The 20,048-nt window shown below is 37.1% G+C and overlaps 1 protein-coding gene across 1 annotated transcript; it reads left to right on the top strand.

Moving 5' to 3' along the window:
* Window positions 1–8,818: 8,818 nt before the first annotated feature.
* Window positions 8,819–19,813, top strand: paqr5b (progestin and adipoQ receptor family member Vb). Its single transcript, XM_041966909.1, has 8 exons — window positions 8,819–8,974; window positions 9,430–9,557; window positions 13,702–13,907; window positions 14,267–14,393; window positions 15,892–15,936; window positions 16,625–16,721; window positions 17,575–17,719; window positions 18,858–19,813. The coding sequence occupies exons 1-8, from the start codon at window positions 8,921–8,923 to the stop codon at window positions 19,136–19,138; spliced, it is 1,083 nt and encodes a 360-aa protein (XP_041822843.1). The 5' UTR covers window positions 8,819–8,920; the 3' UTR covers window positions 19,139–19,813.
* Window positions 19,814–20,048: the final 235 nt, after the last annotated feature.

A 20,048-nucleotide genomic window follows, 5' to 3' on the forward strand; every position in this document is an offset into this window, starting at 1 on the left:
TACAGCGTGCTTGCACAGTACAGCTATAATTATTGTACAGAGTTAAACAGTGATGAATCGTGACATTTGTCTGTGAACACAGATTACATGCAGGAATGATAATTAAGTGGAAACCTATCAGATTATATGCTTTATAGAAATTGGAATCCATGTTTCCAGCTGTAAGGTTGCATTTATCAGCTGCACCGTATCTTTATGAAGATGTGAAGACAGATTTCCATGATCCAGCTCTGACTGTGCAGCAGAGAAACGGGTTATTTATAGTAAAGAAGCTATTGGTTCAACAGCTGAGAAGAAAAACAATGCCGAAAAATAATTTATTTTATTTAGTCAAATCAGATCAAATGAGGGGTGAGGACACCTGAGAAGGATTGTTTCTGCCGACACCTGCTTGCATATTTTTTATCATCTTCCATCATGTGTACAATCCAGCTATAGTTTCTCTCTCCAGACATGCATCGAATTCCTTCTTTTTCCTTAATGTCATTACTGCCGCTCCTAACAGTGAGTCTGTCTCCCTGTCCTGCAATTATCCCTGCATAAGCCTGATAAGCTTAGTCTCTTCATGGCCTTTGTACCAGCCTCCTCCACTGTCACTCAGTTGGCTATGATGGCTGTGATAAGATTACAGTAAGACCTTGGCCTGCCAGTGCCTAGATACTATTGGCTTTGTGGTGTCCATAAATTTACCCACTTGATGAAATTAGCACAGTGTTGAACCCTGGATTATTTGATTTCTCTGCGTGTGGTTCGGGGGTCCTAGAAGATGTGGGAAAAGAAAAACTAAATGCAGAAGCATCAAAATGGCTGCAATTTACCAATCTAAGTCCCAGAGGGTCCTTAAAGGGCCTTTTCCTTCAGTGTGTTAAAGAGGTGTAAATCTTTAGTTATTACACAATTTGACTCAAAATCAATTCTCAGCTCAAACAATTCACAGCTTTTGACAGGAGTCCTGATTTCAAAGTCTTTTAAGTCTCCTATGTACAAAGAAAGCAAGTCAATAAAAGGAAAGGTTAAAAATCAATATTTTTATTGCAAAATGCTGGCATTGGGTTGAGGTTAGTCCTAACCCTGGAGAGCCCAGATGATGAGGAAAATCAGTCTGAATATCACATAATTATTTTATTTAAAGAATGAAGTCTTCAGGCTCATTTTACGACTACGAGAAGCAGAAGTGACAAAGAAAATACTGCAGAGAAGCTCAGATATACATTTGCACTTCAGCTTCTTGTGTAAGTTTCACAGCAGAGAAAAGTATATTTATTTAGTTATTAAATTCCATCAACTGATTGCAGTACAAATACTAATCTGAGTTAAACTCCAGATTCAGAGAGCTTACTTTCGCGTCAGCTGGCTCATATGATGCTTGCTCATCAGCCTGGGTAGTGCAGCGAACAAGCCACATGAATATGTGGGAAGTTGCGAATCAACAGTAGCTGATTTTCAGAGGTCCAGTGTATGTATGAATGTAGCAGCAAATCTTCCAGAGCATTTGCTGCCTGTGCGCTGGTGAGAGCTGCTGCTTCATTCGTCTGCTGCTCTCCACTTGTTTGTTTTTATGGATACATTCAGCTTTATACAATGTTCATACCAACACAATAAGAAGCTTCATCAGTTCTTAACATGTTGCAAAGAAAACAACTTCTACAGTGTAATTTCCTCATCACGTCCAGATACACGTTCTCCTGCGTGCATTATGTTGCATTTCAGAGCATGTTTGAAGATCAGCTGTGAAAACCTACAGTGCCTCCTGATTAAATTCTTTGTTTTGTTTCCTTGTGTTACTTAACATCACATTAAATAAATGAGCAAAATGGCTGCCAAATTGTTGTTCAGCAACCATCAAACAAGGAATGAACAGATGTCTAGACTGGGTACTACAACTAACGCCCATCTCACACAGTGGTTGAACATTTCAACACAAAATAGACGTCCTTGTCCAACCCTCACATTTCCTCTTTAGTAAGCACTCGGATCAAAAAGAGGTAGCTTTGCCCCGTATCACAGCGTACTTACAAATGTGCTTTGTTTTATGTCAGATGGGGTCAGAATTTGGAGTTAACAAGATGAAAGCACAGATCCATCCTGGCTTCCAGGTTCAGGATGGTGGTGAAGTAATGGTGTGGATCTTATTTTCTTGGCTTTTTTTTTTTTTTTTTTACCAATTAAGCATTATGTAATTACCATAGCCTACCTGAGTATTGTTGCCCATTCCCATCACTTTATAACCACAGTGTACCATCTTCCACCAGGATAACGCACCATGTTCATCCATGTCTGACCCCACATTGTCAATCCAGGGTTGCGTTGGGGTGCCGGAGCCTATTCTTGCTGCTATTAGGCGAGAGGCAGGGTACCCCACGTGTTGGGATTTGTGTAGTTTTTTTGCTCCTCCTTCCTTCTAGCACTCTTGAGTGGCTGATTATTGGACACAGGTGTTCCTCATTTGGCTCCAGCATAAAAACCTGGGATGGCTCTTCCTTCGGTTCCAGTTCGTCTGCTTAGCAGCGGTATAGTACGGATTACCTAACAATTAAGTTTTTTCTCTGTCTTGATTTCAAGTGCTTTTGTCTGTTTTTGTCCCTCTCAGACCTTTTGTTTCCTGGATTTAGCCACCTGAGTTTCTGCATGTTGGGAGATCCCCAGCCACTCTGCATTGCCACAGCCTTTCCTAGACTTCATCAAATTCTTGGATGTTTGTGGTTATTAAACTTATTTTTACTTTTGTTCATCTCTTTGTTTCTGTGAGGTTCCTGCCATCCACCCTCATTCTTAACACCATGGACAGGTCACCAGTCATGCACGTCACAAAGCTCAAGTCATCTCAAACAGGTTTCTTTATCATGACAATGAGTTAACTGTATTCCAATGATCTCCACAGTAACCGGATCTCAATCCAGTAGAGCGCCTTTGGGAGATTCTCATCACTGTTCAGCTGACAAATCTGCAGTAACTGTGTGGTGATATCATGTCAACATGGAGCAAAATCTCTGAGGAATGTTTGCAGCACCTTGTTGAATTTATGACAAAAACAATTAAGGCAGTTCTGAAGGCAAAAGTGAGTCCAACCCAGTCCTAGCAAGGTGTACCTAATAAAGTGGCTAGTGACTGTACTTTTACTGAATATATGTTCTATCATTTCCCTCTGGAATAATTAAAGGGTTTTCTGATCTCATTTAATTTAATTTCCAAATTAGATGCATCTAATTTTCTTATGTTAACACAAACAAAAAGCACTTAGTTTCCACAAGTGTCCCGTGGTTACACCTGTCCAATGTGTTTGTTTTACTTTTGTGTGTATGTTTTAAATAAAGAAAATACAGTATAATGTTTCTTATTGAGTTTTATAGATGATGCCTGGTGGATGTTGTTACCTTTAACAAAGAGAAGTGTCAGTTTCCTCTCTGCAAGACAGAAATTTTCAAAATGCTGAGGGATTCTTTCAGAAGTCCGGTCTCATTAGTGTCTACCTAAGCAGTTTTCAGTCTTCAGAGAGTCTAACTCTTCCCCACCCGCCGCCAAATCATTTCTCACTGCTCATCTTGTCTCATTGTGCAGCTCAGCAGACGTACCTGTCAAATGCAGCTCAGCCTCGCGCTGCCTTCTAAATAAATTCAAGAAAAGTTACACCTATTACAGTGAAAATAAATAATCAATTGTTTCAGTTTTTAAGCCAGAGAATTAATATATTTAGCTTATTTATGAGCAGCTGGTATTCTTTACCTAGCAGAAAGAATAAAAGTCTTTATCTGCCACCATCACAATCACTGAACCAGGTTTGTTAATACTGAGATGTTCATGAGACAAAAGGAAAACTGTGGTGGGGGCGTTTGTAGATGAGCACAGGAGAAACAATCTGTGAAAATCTGAAATTAAACTGAGAAAACAAGAGCCCCTGGAGTCTGGCAACTATTAATAATGCATAAGGGCGTTGGGGTGGCGGGTGGGATACCATGCTTGCTGCTTATTTGGAGACATGGACTACACCTCATAAACCAAAACACCGGGGAGCCACAAACTCTTTGAGCAGCTACAGCATAGCAGCCGGGTTGGTCGCTCTGTGATCCCACACAAACGCAACACAAAGTCAGCGCATCATAATCACTGTTCTCTTTAAAAATGCATACTGTAAAACAGGGACGCAGTTGTTTCGTCAAGTTTTAATGATCACAGAGCAGCTGATGTTTTACGTTGCACTTTTATCTTTTTTCTTGGTCCTTGTCACCTACACTAAAGTTGCACAGATAAATTGTAAGATTGGTTTTAGTCTTCTTTACCGAGAAAGATCATTTATTTTATATTGCACCACATTTTGTTTATATTTAAATGTCTTAAATAACCATTGAAATAAATGTACAAAATATATTACCCAGACAGCAGACATGTTTGGGCCCACTTTTGGCAGTTCAGTTACGGCACTAGCGAGTATTGTAAGGGCCAGATGTTTTGGCCAGATGCCAGTTGCCATCCTGAACGTGGGTTATGGCAACCATTGTGTGGGCCAGAAGTGATCCAAATATGAGGAGCCGGCCTGGTCAAGAAAATGTCTTTATTTAACTCACCTGTTCAAGATAGCGTACCCTTTGTGATTACACGGTTCCTTGTTTTATCCTGTGTTTTTATTTATTTTTTGCTGTTGTTGATTTTATTCTCTGGTTGTTTTTCTTTTATTGTACGGCATCCTCGAGTGACCTGAAAAGTTTTTCTAAATAAAATGTATTATTATTATTTTTTTTATTTTTTTATTTTTTTTAATTTTTGTTTATTATTATTATTATTATTTATTTATGTATTTTTTATATTATATGAGCCAAACAAAACTCCAGATGCGGGCCATATGTGAGCCAAACTTTTTTGGGTATCCACTAAAAATAACACTCCACAACAGTGAAATACTGTTTTTACATTAACACATCAGTAAAAATCTATAAGATTATTTATTAGAAACATTTGTATTTCTCTTTCTTTCTTGACATTTTTTCTAGATTTTTAATTTATGCTATTTTTATTCAAGTAAATCATATATATACATGGAAGAAATGTTATAAAAATTTTACCCAGTCCAGATATTTACTAGCTTGTGTCACACATTGTCTATCAGGTTTATCACCTGCTAGTTTGTTGTCTCTAAAATCAGAATTTGCAGAGCTGGCAAAAGATTTTAGAGGAAAATGTTGAGCATTTTGAATAGTGATGCACTAAAATGATCAGTACAACCAACTTTCCTCCACAGTTTATATGTATTAGTTATGTTTTTTATATCAAAGGGGGCGGTCAAGATTTAATATTTATGCTATAAGGCTTTGATGCTTATTTAAACCAGAACTGATAAAAGAAGGTAACCTCTGCATCAGCAGCGACTTAATAAATGCTTAATGAGAAAAGCTTTGCTGTGGTGATGCTCCACAAACACTCATAGTTCTGGAGGGCGATGCGAGTGATTGCCTAAAGCAAACTTGTTATTTTATCTCTTTAACAGTCAAAGGAAGCAAGCAGCCCTCCAAGAGCTGTTCTCTCCCTGCAGTTAGAAACCTTTTTTCCTTGTAATACTGTATGTTTTTTTTTTTTCAACCCACAGTCACAGAGTCATGACTAAATCAGAACAAAAAAAAAATCTAAAATAAAATAAAAAAAAATAAATCTGGTTTAAAGACAAACTGCACATTTAAAAACAAACATCTCACTGGTTTTCCTTTTCAAGACTTCTCAGCTAAATAAACTAAATGGCTAAATACGCAGCTCCTGTTTGAAAACAGTGACACCTGGTGGTCAGATGAGATACTACAAGTGTCAATGATCAATAACAGATTGGGTTAATTGAGTTAGAAATATGGAAATGTGAAAACAAATAAATCAAAGAATAAATAAATAACAACTTATAATAAAAATTCTATTCATCATCATCTATACAGCTGATGAGAAAAAGAACAGCAGTATTTTTTCAAGATTTTGCATGATTTCTTGTTATAGATAATCCTTCTTTTGGTGTTTCAGCTATGACCAAAAACTGTTATCAGAATCAGATGTACCTTGTTGGTCCCAGACTGGGAAATAACAGTGGAATTGCACTGCAAAATTATGGAATAAGAAATAGAATAGGAGTAAAATTTAACTATATACTATAAAGGTGCAGTGGAGCATGAGGGGGGAAAAAGAAAAAAGCAGTGTGCAAAAGTCAAATATTAATTTTAAAATTGTTTAGGATCTACTGCCCAAAAGGGTTGCAGTACTTTTGTTTCATGGCTCCTAAATTCATGGGTTTCTTAATTTGGCATCACTATTATACTATAAAGATGTTACTCTGTTTAAACAATATCACAAAGCTTTTACTCAATATTAGCTGATCTCCCCTGAAAACTCGTTTTTAATTATTGATTTGTATCATTTCTTTGTTTGCTTGTTTGTATTTATTAATTGTAACTAAAAATGGTTGTTATTTAAAGTATACAAGTAGCTGGACTTCTTCAAAAGCAACAAAAAGCTCATTATTTTTTATCAGAGACCACAAGTTTTGGGACTAATAAGGTGAATCTTGAAAACACACATACACCTGGTAGTTGATGCACCCACACTTCTATCTGTAAACTTATCTGCAGTTTAGATTAAAATTTAATTTTCACATCACTGCATGTTACCAGTATACATACGCTTTACTGTTGTGGATTTATTCTCTGCAGCAGTCATAAATAACATAGGAACATTATCAAGGCATACAGCTGTTTTTGTTTCATACTAACTTGGCTCTCTTCCACCTCAGTTGTTCTCATCTGTTTTGCATGACAGTAATGTCTAAATATGACTTTGTAACAGCAGGCATCCTGTGCTTTTAAACAGTATCAAGGCAAGCTGGTTTGACAAGGCTGGAGATGACAAGCCTGTTCCAGTTGATAATTAAACCGCTGGAGGTGGTACAGACACTGCGATAAACTTAATCTTTGTACATCTTTAGTGTGTGTTTCTGTTTTTCTGTAGTGTTTAGGACACTTGGTGTTGTGCTTTGTTTTCTTGCCTCAGAAAGCCTCTGATTCAGGTCAGCATGGGTGACCTGACAGCTGTGTCCTACCACAACTGTTAGACATGCTACTTGGGTGTGAAGGGGCAATAATCTTGAAAACGTCTGCCAGGGAGGGCTGTGAGTCAATGTTTTTCATTTGTGAAATTACACCATTTGAGAAATGTGATGAATATGAAATGAGCTAAAATATTAAAGTCTTCATTTACTAAGAGAAAATTAAACTTTATAATTTTGTTTCATGCCCATAATATGCTTTTTTTTTCATCTGTCATAAGACATATCCTTAGCAAAACTGGTCAATATTAGCAATTACCTCAATATTAGACATGCTAGACAAAACAGTGCAAGCAGTGAGTGAACAGGGCAGTGTCCTCTGCTGGTGGTTAAGATGGGAGATTTAATTTCACTCTCAGATCATTGTGTTTTCACATACGCATGCAAAAAAACTTTTTTTTATCCTCTTGTCTCATGAGGTTCATAACTTTTAGCCTTGACTTTGTTTAAGCTACTGAAAATCAAAGTCTTGATGTATTACACATTAACAAACATTTGAACTTTATCGACACTGTGCCAGTGCAAACTGACTCCTGGTCAGGCATGCATCGATTGTTGAGTCCTTTTCTTTTGCTTTAAACCTGTGCTGTTGCTCCAACTCCAACAGCTTGGATCCTCTGGGAGGAAGTAGGATGAAGTCCCAGGGTTGATGCACACGAGTGTATGCGTTAGTTCATGGCACTGAGATGTTGTGATTGCAGCTTCACAACACAACAACACTGATTACTGAGGGAGCTCAAGTTTGCAGCTTTGATGCTATAAAATCACATGTGCTTGATTAAATGAACTTGTGAACAGAAGAGAGACAAATCTGAATAATTTGAGTTTCCTTGTAAACATTTAAGATAGAATATTAACCACTGTGTTTAAACCTAGACCAGCCGTGTGATAATTATTGTTAATTTAACTCAAAGATGAGGTTTCTGCTTTAAAGTGATGTCACCTGCTAAATGTAATTAGCTGTTTGTTTTACTAACATCATGAACCATCAAACATACTACATTGAACCATCTTCTACAATATAATCCACTTCCTAATGCATGTTTGCTTTCATTACTGTAGAGTTTAAACAAGATAACAGAGCTGGGGAGCTGCGACTGGGCTCGGCTGCCGGTGTGGGGTGTGACGACTGCCCCCCCGGTCTGAGATCAGATGATGTCATGTCACTTTAACCTGGAGACAAGTGAGAAAAAGAGCTCTGTTGACTTTACCACCAGCCTGATTCACACCCTTCATTCATGATGTCAGTTTTATCTGGACGGCCTGAGACTCACATAGCATTCAGGTTCAGCTCCGAGCTGAACCCGGCTTCTCGTCTGCTGGATTTGCTCACAGTTTGTCTGGCAGGAAAAGAGCATAAGAATCTGCTTCAGCTGTAAACCGTTAGTGTCAATGACAGCTGTTCTTTCTCTTTGTTTTTTTGTTTTTGGTCAGATTGATCATGAAACCTGTCGCACCGGCTCACTTGTCATCCCATGGTGACAAGCAGGTTTACACAATAGCAAGATGTTTTAGGAACAAGTCTTTTTTTATGTATATATGAACGTTAAAACGTTCTGATTGAATATTAACATTAGTGAATGTGTCTTAAAACGGTCTAAAAAATAAAGTAAATCTTTGACATCTTGTAGCCAAACAAACACCCAGAGAGACAAGAGGAGGAGGAATAGGAGGTGTGGCACAGGTACTTGAAATTCTCGCTGGGTTTGAAAAGGGTGGAGATGAAGGGGAGGAACCTGGAAGACGGCATAGCAACACAAACCTCATAAAAAGACTAAGGCACACCTTGACTGTGGTCTCAGTCCAGCTCTCTCAGTCCAGCAGCACCACTACCTCCAACATACTGTAGTCATGCTCAGCCTCATCAAGTTACCTCAAGTCGTCACCATCAATCAAGTGCCCAAAGTAAGTTCATCTTCATTTACTCAACATTTAAGCCATTTCAGCTCTCTGTCAAACTCAGGTGGAATCAGTGAAGGTGAACGCTGGGTCAAAACATTTTAGAAATTTCAAGTTATTTCTATGAAAACTTTAGAAGTCTGATAATGTAATGAAGCAAAAAGCTGGGAGACTGATTTCCTTCCTTCTAAGATGATTTGATTAGAAGATGAAAATAACATTACAACAGGAAAGCCTCTGGTGGAAACCGTTTTCAGAAGGTATCTTAAATAATCCCTGGGATAGATTTTATAACAAACATTTTTCCTCCATTTGGTTTACAGAGAGTTGAAGAGAGCATGTTGGATGTCTTCAGAATAGATCTGTCAGGCTTGTTTTGCCTCCAGAAGAGGAGACAAGAAACAGGTTTCTCAAATTTACCAAACTGACCGAATAGTAATCTCAGTGTTTTCTGTCATGAGGTTTTCCATGAGGACGGCATCATTTCGGGGTACCGGTACCCTCGAAGCTCGGCAACCGACTGCATCCTCAGCCTCTTCCAGATGACGAATGAGACGCTCAATATCTGGACCCATTTTTTGCCTACATGGTAAACTGATTTTACTTTTTTGTTTTTTTACCTAGAATTGCATCACCGTCTCAAACATGTGTTTGCTATTAATTGTGTTTTGATGGCAAGTGAAACACATTAGAGGATTTAAAACAGCTGTTCAAGACAACATGTGGAAAAGAAAAACACATTTCTTCACACATACGATTCCACATGTGAGGATGGGAAAACAGCTGGACAGGTGACATGTACGGGAGTCAGGTAACGGATGGGTATATTCATATTTAAATCATAAATAATAGCTTATGACTGGTGTAGTGAAGATTGTTTTCAGTTAGTAGGGGGACAGCAGAACAGATAGCTGACTACCATGCACATACACACACAGATACAGGACGCAGGGAAGGACGTTTAACACAGATGGTTTGTTTAATATTCGGATAGAACAGCACACACACATATACAGCCTCTAAGCCAGACCGGACCGGTTTGTCTAGGGCAGAGAGTGAAGTATAAAATAAGATAGCACTTGCTGAGTTTTCAGACTCTGCTTGGATCTCGTAGCGCTTGTTTCTGCTTCTAGATAAATCTTCTGATATATCTGTGGGGAATTGCTCATGCAACCTTTTGCTTCTAAAAATATTTTTGAAAATGGAATTGATCTCAAGTGGTTTTATCTCCATCAACGGACCCGGGGGGATCTGGGGATTCCAACACACAGAAACAAACTTTATGTTTATGCTTTCATAACAACCAGAAATGCCAAGCAGGTCGTGTCTGTTGCATAGAAAGGAATCTTGCACAGCTTGTAAAGCTTGTGGGACAAAGAGTTATCTAGATGTTTCGCTGATGACATCACTGTGTAGTTTTACATGTAGACTTTTTTGGTTTGCAGAAAAATCTGAGAAGACAGGAATTATTTATTTTTCTATTATTTATCCATGAATTTGTTCTACTTTGTGTTTATTTCTGCAGATGCACTCTTTATGGTGTTACAGTTGCCACAGGAGCAGCAGACTTTACATTTTGATGTACAGTTTGTGGTAACTACAGATACAGACTCACATGTCTTAGCAACATAATATAAGAACTAAACATACAGGTAGTTTTTGTTTTGAAACATCTTAGTAACCATGCGGGAACTCCTGCTGCCTCACGGTGATTCCTTTACAATGTGATAAACCTGAGAGGAAATCCTCCCATAGTTATGCAATTGACAGTTTAATCAGTGTCTAGTGTAACAGTTTGGATGCAGTCGTGTTGTGTGCATGCAGGTGTTTGTTTACGTGAGGAAGCTGCTCCCACCGTGCATGCTGCTCTTCCTCCCCGCTGATGCCAGTTGCTTAGACTGCACAGTCCAGGGAGCAGGGGTGTGTGTTTGTGTGGATGGTCGTGTGTTTAAAAGTTGCTAAGGGGAAACATGGGTGTACTTGTCAAGGGGCTCAGTGTCGACCCAAAGGGCAGGCACTGCTGAGCAGATCTGGGCTTCAGTTAACTGTTCAGCAGTGGGGAAGCACTAACTGAGACACAAGGAACTCTACAACCTCCTAATAAGATGAGGCTGTTATGTTGCTGAAAAAACACTGTTTAATTGAATAATAAGGGCATTATAACAGGGATGATTACTCCATGTTTTTCTGTATAGTTTTCCACATTGTTATATCTTTACATTTGTGTCACTTAAAAAAGGAGCTCCTTAATTCTTCTAGTTTGTGTTTTGGAGACAATAATTTGCCTTTTTTGCATTGACTTAATCTGACTACAGCTTTGAGGCGATTAGTTTAAAGACTTGAAGCAGGTGGAAATGGTCAGACTGTTGAGGTGTCAGCCTTTGTAATTGTGTAATTTTGATTTAATCTTTCAGCAAACAGACGAGCAAATGTTATTGTCTTAGGTTCTAACTTTTCCTCTGGAGGGAAAAGCCTATTTACATTATGCTCACCGACATTTAGTGTAGGATGTAGAAAATATCAGACATCATGTGTGTAACCATTTCAAAAAGCACTTTTAACGTTGCTGTTTCAGTGAAATCGGTTAGGAAGTATCACTTAATGTCAATACATCTTGTGTTTTTTTTGTGTGCTTTACAGTTTCTTTGTAATAAATGTTATCTAAAATTATGTTTAAATATTTGTTAACCTTGTAGAATTCTTTATGTTTCTGCAGGAATTGTCTTAAACCAATTATATAAGACTTGAACAATATGAATACTAATTAGACCAAAGTATTACACCTGGTTAAATCTGTATTATTTGAAATGAGGCTACATATAGTATATTTAAGTGGTAAAATTGTGTGAACCTTTGCTTTTATGCTGCAATAAATACTTCCAGTAAATGCTGATGAGTCCTGAACATCAGTGCATTTATGGATTTTAGATTATTCCTTCCTAAAAAACAACTTCAGCTCCTAAAGTTTAGTGTGTCTTCTCCTATAAACTGCTTACTTCATGTCCTTCCACAATATTTATACTGAACTGAGGGCATAACTTTGGCTCAGCCATTCCAGCTTGTTATAATTCTTTGATATAACAACTTGTGTGTTGTTTACAGTTGTTCCATCTATTTCAACTGGATTCAGTGAAATTCAGTTTACAGCTAATTGTCCTTACATTTTTCTAGAAAATTCACCGTGTAATTCAGGAATCCTTGTTAATGGATGAACCAAAATAGACTTAAACCATGTGATGTGGTACTTCTATCATGTTTCAGAGATGCACCAAATCAAATGTTTAAATTGAGGGATTTCAAAGCTTATTGTCTCTAATTTAAACTAATAGGTTATTTTTTGTTCTCTCTATCAACAAGGTATTTTCCTTCAAACATTTTGCTTGTGCACGTGACTTTTAGTGGACCGAGGATGAGCTGTAGAGTTATATTTGGAGATCCATGGCTTTATCCTTGCAGTTCTGACATGCAGACCTTCATTGTTCACTGTTCTCTGGATGGTGGACTCATGAATATTAATATAAATCTTCTAATGTAGAGGTCCCCAACCCTGATCATCAAGGCCCACTATCCTGCAGGTCTTAGATGTCTCCCTGCTGCAACACATCTGATTCAAATTAAGTGACTCTGACAGCTGACAGCTCTTGACGACCAGCGTCTGTTCTAGTGTGAGAGGACTTTAACTTCTTAAAAGCTTTCCCAGGTTAATTTGTGACTAATAATTGCCTTTGTTTTGGAGGAATCTTTGTTGGTTGCCAACTTCTGGGGAGGATATCAGTGACCTTTAATTACCTCTGAAATTCCAGACCTTAATCCAATGGAAATATTGTGGAAGAACTTATAGCTTATACCTATAACTTATACCACCCTCTCCACCCTGTGCTGGACAGACAGCGGAGCTCCTTTTCCAAAAGGCTCAGACAGCTTCACTGTCTCAAGGACCGCCTCAGGAAATCTTTCCTGCCACACGCAATAAGACTGTTTAACTCATCATCATTGTGTCAGAGATAACATTATGAGTGACTGTTGTAACTGGTGAATTTTTGCACTACTGGATCAACCTTGCACAGTTAAACTCCTCATCTTGTGTCATTGAAAACAACTGTCAAGTATGTATTTGAGTAATTTTGTGTGTAACTGGTTAATTTTGCACAGACACGCTCAAATTCGCACACCACACCACTAATCATTGCACTGGACTATATTATTTGCTGGCTATTCTCACTTCTTACTGTGTATAGCTAAATACCTCCTTGTATAAGTCTTTTGTAGATATTGAAATTTTTTATACTGTTTTTTATTTTGCTACCTTTAGAAGCACAACTGCTAAATGACTGTACCGGTGCAACACCTGAATTTCCCAACTTGGGATGAATAAAGTACTTCTATCTATCTATCATAGCAAGCTGTAAAATACATCACTATCACATTTTATTCTAATTTCTTTGATTGGACTGTTTCACCTCCTTTGAAATCTGACATTTTAGGTCATATTTATGCATCAATATAAAAAAAATTCCAAGGGTTCACAAACTTTTAAGCAGCCTTGAGTGTACTTGAGAAACATTAGTCTGCTTATTTCATTTAATTAAAGTTGGTTTAATGCAACAGAAACTAAAATCCTCTATGTAGATATTTGAATCAAATTTTTCTGCCAAAAGACACTCATTGCAGGGCAACATAACTTCCATCTGTTGTTGTGACTTGGCTGAAATATGAGCTGTTTCTCCTGACAGGTATTTCTTATGGAAACTAGTAACCGTGGTGCTGATGCAGACAGCATGGAAGGACTCCTTCACCTGGCCTCTGGTGATCTTCCTCATCTCCTGCTGCATTTACCCACTGGCGTCGAGCTGCGCTCACACATTCAGCAGTATGTCGGTGCCAGCACGACACATCTGCTTCTTTTTTGATTATGCTGCGCTCAGCTTCTACAGCCTGGGTACGTGCATCATTTTCACTGCTAACAGGGTCTCTACAGCCTGGTGCAAGATGACGCACTGAGTGGATATGTTTTGATGCACTCGACTCAAAGTAGAAATCTTTTTTAGTGTTCTAACCATTACTTTTTTATGCTATCAGTACTTGACATCAGTGGGCTCTGCTGATAAAGATATCTTAATCTGAATTTTAGTTGCATACTGAAGTTTACAGGGGGCCCTGCCAGATTGGCAGATTGTAACATTACTTCTTAAATGAAGTATTAAAAAACTAAAATCACCTTTATTAAATCCGTCAAACTGGGTTGAAGACATTCTTTTTTCCTGATGTAAAACAGCTCTCTTGGTGTTTTGTGCTCAGGTTCAGCGATCGTCTACTCGGCTTACGCTTTCCCCGACAAGTGGGTGAACAGTTCCTTTCACCAGTACTACATCACCATTGCTGTGATAAACACCATCGTCTCCACCATATTGGCTTGCTACTCCAGGTATGCTCAAGATGCTCATTTTTACCACGGATATTACAAATATTCCTCCTGTCTTAGCAAAAAAAAAAAAAAAAAAAAGGCCACCATAGTGTGCATGGGCACATACAAGCCTTCCAAATATAAGATTTAACTTGCACTTATTTGTTTCATGGAGCATCAGCTCCTGGAAAAACCAACTTTCTTCTGCTCATTTTCTGCTACATAAGATTTAAAAATGTCTTACATTGTTTAAAATTAGAAATTATTGGAAAGAATAATTTCTTAAAAATAAAACAACTAAAAGTTTAATTGACACTAAAACCTTGAAGTTTGTGTTGCATAAACTGAGCAGATAACTCTAATCTGCTGTTTTTAGCTACAAATAAATGCTTAATTAAAAGTCAATGAACATTTTGCTAATTTCTAGTAAAGTCACAAGATATAATGACTGTAATGAATTAAAAAGAAATAAACCAAAAAATGTTTTACTGTCACGCAGCTAAGTTAGTTCAACTCAATAAATGTGGTTGGATTGCTTTAATTAATAGTTATAAGAAACTCAAGGTTTTCATAAAACATTTATAAACAGTATTTATGCTGAGTTTATTAAAAATGCTTCTGAATGTCAATAACTAAATTAGTCTGAAGTGGATTAAAATTAAGTGAATGAAACCAGGTTGCATTTATTTGGGTTTATAATGAACTTGTTTACTTTCTTTTAAATCCCTGGGATAACTTGTTGTAAATTGGAGCAATAAAAAAACTGAACCAAACTGATTTGCTTATAATTTTACAATAAATGTCTTCATAATGTCGTTAATAAATGAAACTAACGAGCTTCTGGTGAAATAGCCTTATTCATAAATATACTTTAACAGGCAACCAGGAGGCTTTGATTAATGCAACATGATTTTTTTTCTCTGTTTCTTGAATATTAAGGTCGTTAATAAGAGTTTACATGATTATATCATAATAGGCCAAATGTGGCAGATTTAGTCAGAAGCTTTATTTTACAGCTAAATGAATAGAACATAACTTGAAATTGTGTCATCTCAAAATAATAAGGTTTTGTTTAACTTTTAATCCAGTTTTTTTTTTTTTTTTTTTTTTTTTTATTTTGGTTTTGTTGTTTTTTCAATCCCAGCTTGCATAATTCCAGCTGAACTTCTAAAGAAATGTCCCCTGACAATACTGGAAATGAACTACTCAAATCTATGTATGCTGCTCTAACAATATTTGTGGTTGTATTTGAGTAGATTAATCTTTTTTTTCTTCCTCAAAGCGTCCAATCAGAGCAGTTAAAAACACAGTTGGGAGGCTGTAAATGATCAAAATCTGAATTCCTTCCAAAGATTTGCAGAAAAACTAAAAATGATTTTACAAAAAAAAATCTAAATGCACTGTCTTATGTCTTCTGTTCACAACAATAATGACATTCATTACTGTGTTTATGACGTAGACAATGTTGGCTTGGTATAGCTAATAAATGTCCTGTCACTCATCTCTCCCCACTGCAAAGGCTTGGCTTGACATTTCTGCAATATAATCATGACATCATACGGAGGTAAAGAAATAAAAATGCTCATTCTCTCTAATTTCCTCCACAGTACAAATGTGTTTTCATTGCTTTTTTTTTTTTTTTTGCAATTTTCAAGTACTTGTCTCCAAATACATTGCAGGACACAGATGAATATGAACAGGGTTTCAAAGGTATCGTTGAGTAATTCACTTTTAAATAGAAGGGGTGTTGCCAAGCAGTGATTGCAGAGACCCACCCTGAACAATGACAGTCTGTAGTTTCAGTTTGGCAGGTTTGAGTCACCAACACAAAGAGAACCAAACTTGTTATCTAACAATCTGACTCACTGACTTTATACCAAGAACATCAAGGACAATAGAAGTAATCTGTCACCATAAAGTATTTAGAAATAGATGATTTATAAAGTTCCAGACTCACTTAAATTTTCTTTTATTAAATCCACTGTGTCATAAATTTAGCTTCATGACCTTTTAAAGGATTTCTTAATGGGTTTCTTTACTAAATTCCTAGATTATTAATTTTGATTTTATGGTACAAATACAAATAGTATATAAATACATGAAAATCCTTTTGTTTTTGTCAGCATAATAACATCAAATTGATAATTCAGGTATGGTACTACTCAGCATACACATGTAACACACTGTAACTATTAGGAACAATTAATCACAGTAAATCTAGTTTGTCATCATTAAAAATCTTTTTTTTTCAGATTCCCTGAGTGTCAGAGTCCAAAGTTCAGCAAATCTCTCCGCATTGTTGCCTTTGCCTACCCCTACCTGTTCGACAACATTCCTCTGTTCTACAGGGTAGGTCCACTGTGGTTTTGTTTTTTACATCAGACTCATTTGACTGGAATGTTAAACGATCAGATGACAGTTTGGCCATCTGAGTTTTGGGAGCAGAGTGCAATTTTGAGCCTGAAGTGGTTTTAGAGTATGCTTGTTTGCAGGTTAGTAATCTCAATTTGGAGGTCCCCTTGTAGAACTGTTTAAAAAAGTTTTCTGCTCCATTGTATTAAAACAACAATCAGAAACATTATTTTTCTTACACTCTAAAGTGCTGCAACTCCCTTATCCCATTTTGTCTGAAGGCTTTGGTTTACCTTTTGTTTTTTAAGGCCAAGTTGTCCCTGACTGAGACAAATGGGGTGTGAGTTGAGTTAAGTTTCATATCACAATTAAATATAAATCTCTCTTTTCTGAGTTAATGACAGTAGGCGACAACAAATGTTACAGATGTATTTGTTCAAAAGAGAGAAATATTGGGCAGATGTGGGACTGGGGTGGGGTTTGATGGTTGGGTGGGTCCTTTGCCCAGCAAGATAAAGGACCTTTTGTGTTTTTTATACCAATTTGCTTCTTTTCAAAGTTATCTTTTATAATATTCTTTAACATTTGTAAGCAGTTTTGTTTCTGACATTGGAAAGGACGAAAGCCATTATCCAAGGGTTGCCAGACACCCAAGAATCCCTCTATTTGATACACTGACTCTGACAAAAGTTAACAATCTTTGCACTCTAATTTTCTTAATTAAAACTAAATGGCCCCACTGACACAAACACTGCATGAAGGAGTTTAAGCCTCAATAGCAAATTTGAAAGCTACTAAAAGCAGCTTTCTGTTTACATTTCTAAAGTAATGGTGTGTAACATGTACACAGGTGTTCTTGTGTGTCGGGGAGGGCTGCACAGACAATGACACCAACATCCTCCACTACAACCACATCGCCTTGGCTTTCCTCACAGGGTTCCTCTTTGCCACACATTTACCTGAGCGTCTGGCACCTGGCAGCTTTGACTACATTGGTAAGACTGCTCTGAAAGGTGTGTGTGTGTGTGTGTGTGTGTGTGTTGTTATTACCATTTATTAAGTATTCATTGTTTATTTGACCAAGTTACTCTGCAGAGAACCCCTTAATTCTATCAAGTGTTTCTTTTCTTTAGCCTAAATAATTTGATTCATTCTATCCACGTACAACTCTGGAGACACGTACAGTTTGTGTAGAGCTTGACAATGTTTTGGAAAACTATTTAATTTGAATCAGGTGTGTTGCAGCAGGGAAACATCTAAAACCAAAGGGCCAGAGTGAGTAATCCCTGTAGCTGTGTACTGAACAAAAAACAGCTAAAGAAAGCATTTATCAGCTATAGAGCCACTTGTTAAACAGAACTAAAAACTGAGTTTTAAAGGTCCGTGTTAGAGTATATGAATTAAAATAAGCAGTAACCTCACCTTGATACTGTTTACAGTTTACTTTTAATGATTAACTATGCATTGGAGAGTCTTTCTAGTCATGAAGTCTGAATAGATCTGGTTTTATAAACAAAGTTAGCTTTGTTGTGATGATGATTAATATGGGTTAAATTATCAGTATAGCCACAAATTAAGTCTAAAAAAGACAAACTACTTAAATCTAACCAATAAATTATTCAGTAAAAAACCAGATAATTTTGCATAGTATGCCACATGTGACCAAAGCAAAGCCCAAGATTCAGAAAAACCTAACCACTTACTTAGAGCTTTAATATGAAAGCTTCAAACATCAATCCTCATCGCAAACCTAAAGAGGCAGAATCATGACATGCAGCTGCATGGAAGAACTTTGCTTGACTTAAAGTTTTGCTATAAGGTGCACCTACCACAAGAATAACTTAATTAATCTAAATGTTAAGGTGGGGGTGTTATTTTACACCTTACATTCAAACGCCTGCCTCAGATCATACACTACAAATAGATTCTGAACATTTTGGAAATACTGGTTGACGCATTAAAATATATTCTGACTTTGGGGCTAAAAATTAAGAAATACTGCTAATGTATAACCACCTCTAGATTTCTGTTTAAAGCAGTTGCCAACGTGAATCATTTCTTCTGTGGTGAAGGTGACAATTTATTCCTCCTCTTGACACGTTGACAAGTGTGACTCGGCTGCTCCCTCTGCAGGTCACAGCCACCAGCTCTTCCATGTGTGCGCCATTCTCGGCACACACTTCCAGATGCAAGCCTTGGAGCAGGACATGCTGACACGACGACCCTGGCTCTCTTCAAACTCCATTCCCATCACATTTGCCAACACAATGGGCCCAGCGCTGCTTTGTGTGGTGTTGAATTTAATCATCATCGCCCTCTACAGCATACCTCTCCTCTCTGCTTCGGCCTGCGAAGAGAGGAAACATGGCAAAGATCCAAAGAAAGCCTCCTCCAAACTCTGCCCCTGCTCCTGAATCTTACTTACAGAAGTTACAGAAAAGAAAAGGAAACATATTGGGTATTAAAATACTTTGTGTAACCATATTAGCTCAGCATTCAGACATCACTGTAATGGCTGTTGTTAAGTGTGTTCACAAGCTAAATATGCAAGCAAAATTTGCACAAGTAGCATGAAAAACAAATTTAACAAAAAAAATTTAATATAAGAGATTTTTTAAATGTTTCTAAAGAAACCTATTCTTGCATAAAGCTGGAAATGTAGCAGTTTTCTACATTTGAAGTTGTGATTTGCATTTTGATAATGATTTCTTTTCCTTGTTTTTAAACTGAGTTCTCTGATTTCCATGGGCATGGTGTATGAAGAGACTACAGGGAACAAAGATGATGTCATGTACAAAATTCACTTTAATTTTACATTTAGAAACTGAATTGAGACACTGTACCGCTTGGTGTTAATGGTACTTCAGACTGTACTGTTCAGTCATGTCAGGAGACCTCATGAGCTATCAATGAAGTAGGTTTCAGAAATGAAGCTATTTTAATCCGTTTTATGTACTCAGATTAAGCTGTATCTGTCAAAAGAGTGGTGTGTCTACACATTGTTACATTTTCTTGTAATGCTTAACTTGCAAAAAAAAAAAGTATTTTATTTCTTATTTATTATGCATTTTTCAAATAAACTAAAAAAAAACTAACTTGACTGTGTTTCATTCTGATCACTTTTCTGAGGCATGATGAGTAATGATTAATAATGGGTTTTCATTTATTTTCATCTATATGTAGCTGATAGTTTAATCCAAAGTGGCTAACAAGAACAGTTAAGCTTTGATACTGCAAGAAACTCTGGCCTAAACATTATGTTCTGAACAGGGAAGGAAGTGAAAGATTTTTTTATATATATTTTGTAGATATTATGCCACTTAA

This window comes from Melanotaenia boesemani, chromosome 1 (assembly GCF_017639745.1).
Source record: "Melanotaenia boesemani isolate fMelBoe1 chromosome 1, fMelBoe1.pri, whole genome shotgun sequence".
NCBI lineage: Eukaryota > Metazoa > Chordata > Actinopteri > Atheriniformes > Melanotaeniidae > Melanotaenia > Melanotaenia boesemani.